Source organism: Myotis brandtii, unplaced genomic scaffold, assembly GCF_000412655.1.
Source record: "Myotis brandtii unplaced genomic scaffold, ASM41265v1 scaffold350, whole genome shotgun sequence".
NCBI lineage: Eukaryota > Metazoa > Chordata > Mammalia > Chiroptera > Vespertilionidae > Myotis > Myotis brandtii.
In genome coordinates, this window is record NW_005363468.1 from 54,923 (window position 1) to 55,917 (window position 995).

General features: G+C 43.0%; 1 protein-coding gene across 1 annotated transcript in view; it reads left to right on the forward strand.

The window, feature by feature from the left end:
• The first annotated feature begins 643 nt into the window (after positions 1–643).
• Positions 644–995, forward strand: part of LOC102252799 (prothymosin alpha-like) — a 1,036-nt gene continuing 684 nt past the window's right edge. The window contains exon 1 of the mRNA XM_005871631.2: positions 644–994. Coding sequence (XP_005871693.1) covers positions 799–994 — 196 coding nt within the window. The 5' untranslated portion in view covers positions 644–798. The remainder of the gene's footprint in view (position 995) is intronic.

Consider the following 995-nt stretch of genomic DNA (forward strand, 5'->3'; position numbering starts at 1 on the left):
TTGCCTTGATGGATGTGTCACCTACACAAGGTAATTTGTTGGGAATAATTTGAAAATGCAAGTGAACATAATTAAGCTTCTGTTTTATTGGAGTCTGGTCATTTGTCTCTAGGTGCACCTGTCTCTGTAGATCTGACATTGCAAATGCCCCTAGACTATAATGAGACACATTTCAGCCACTCGATTTTCAGTTAATATTGGGGTACCTGTGAATTAAAAGAGGATCTTAGAATTAATTTTAAAAGTTGCAGTTACTATTTTTGTCCATATTTTTTATTCTGCAAAACTGTAAGTGTGAAATAAAATCTTTAGGCTAATATCAGCATGGAAGTCAGTTGCGTACTGCAGTACATCCCATACCACCGTACAGGCCTTGGACAATCCTCCTCAGAGTGAGAGATGCCAAACTCAGCTGGGATTGCTGAAAGTGCGGGGGAAAGCATTCTCTGCTTTAGACTGTCCTTTAGGTATATTTGTACTTTCCTTTTAGAAGTCTCTCTAATTCCAGAACAAATCATTAATTTCTTTCAATTTCATTAGAGACTATTGCATCGTATTAATGAAGCTATTTTCTTTAAATAAAGAAAAAAATACATTTTTTTCAAGAAGGACTGAGGAAAAGGGTTTAAAAAAAACAGCTGTACCCCACTGGCTGCTCTGAAAAGCCATCTTTGCATTGTTCCTGTGGCTCCCTCTCCGCTCGCTGCAACCACCTCCGCCGCGCGCCTCCTCCACCGCCGCGGACTCTCGCTTTTTAAAAAAAAAATCCGCTGCATAGGATCACCGGCGTGCCCCACCATGTCAGACACGGCCGTGGACACCAGCTCCGAGATCACCACCAAGGACTTAAAGGAGAAGAAGGAAGTTGTGGAGGAGGCAGAGAATGGAAGAGATGCACCTGCGAATGGGAACGCTAATGAGGAAAATGGGGAGCAGGAGGCTGACAATGAGGTAGATGAAGAAGAGGAAGAAGGAGGGGAGGAGGAGGAGGAGGA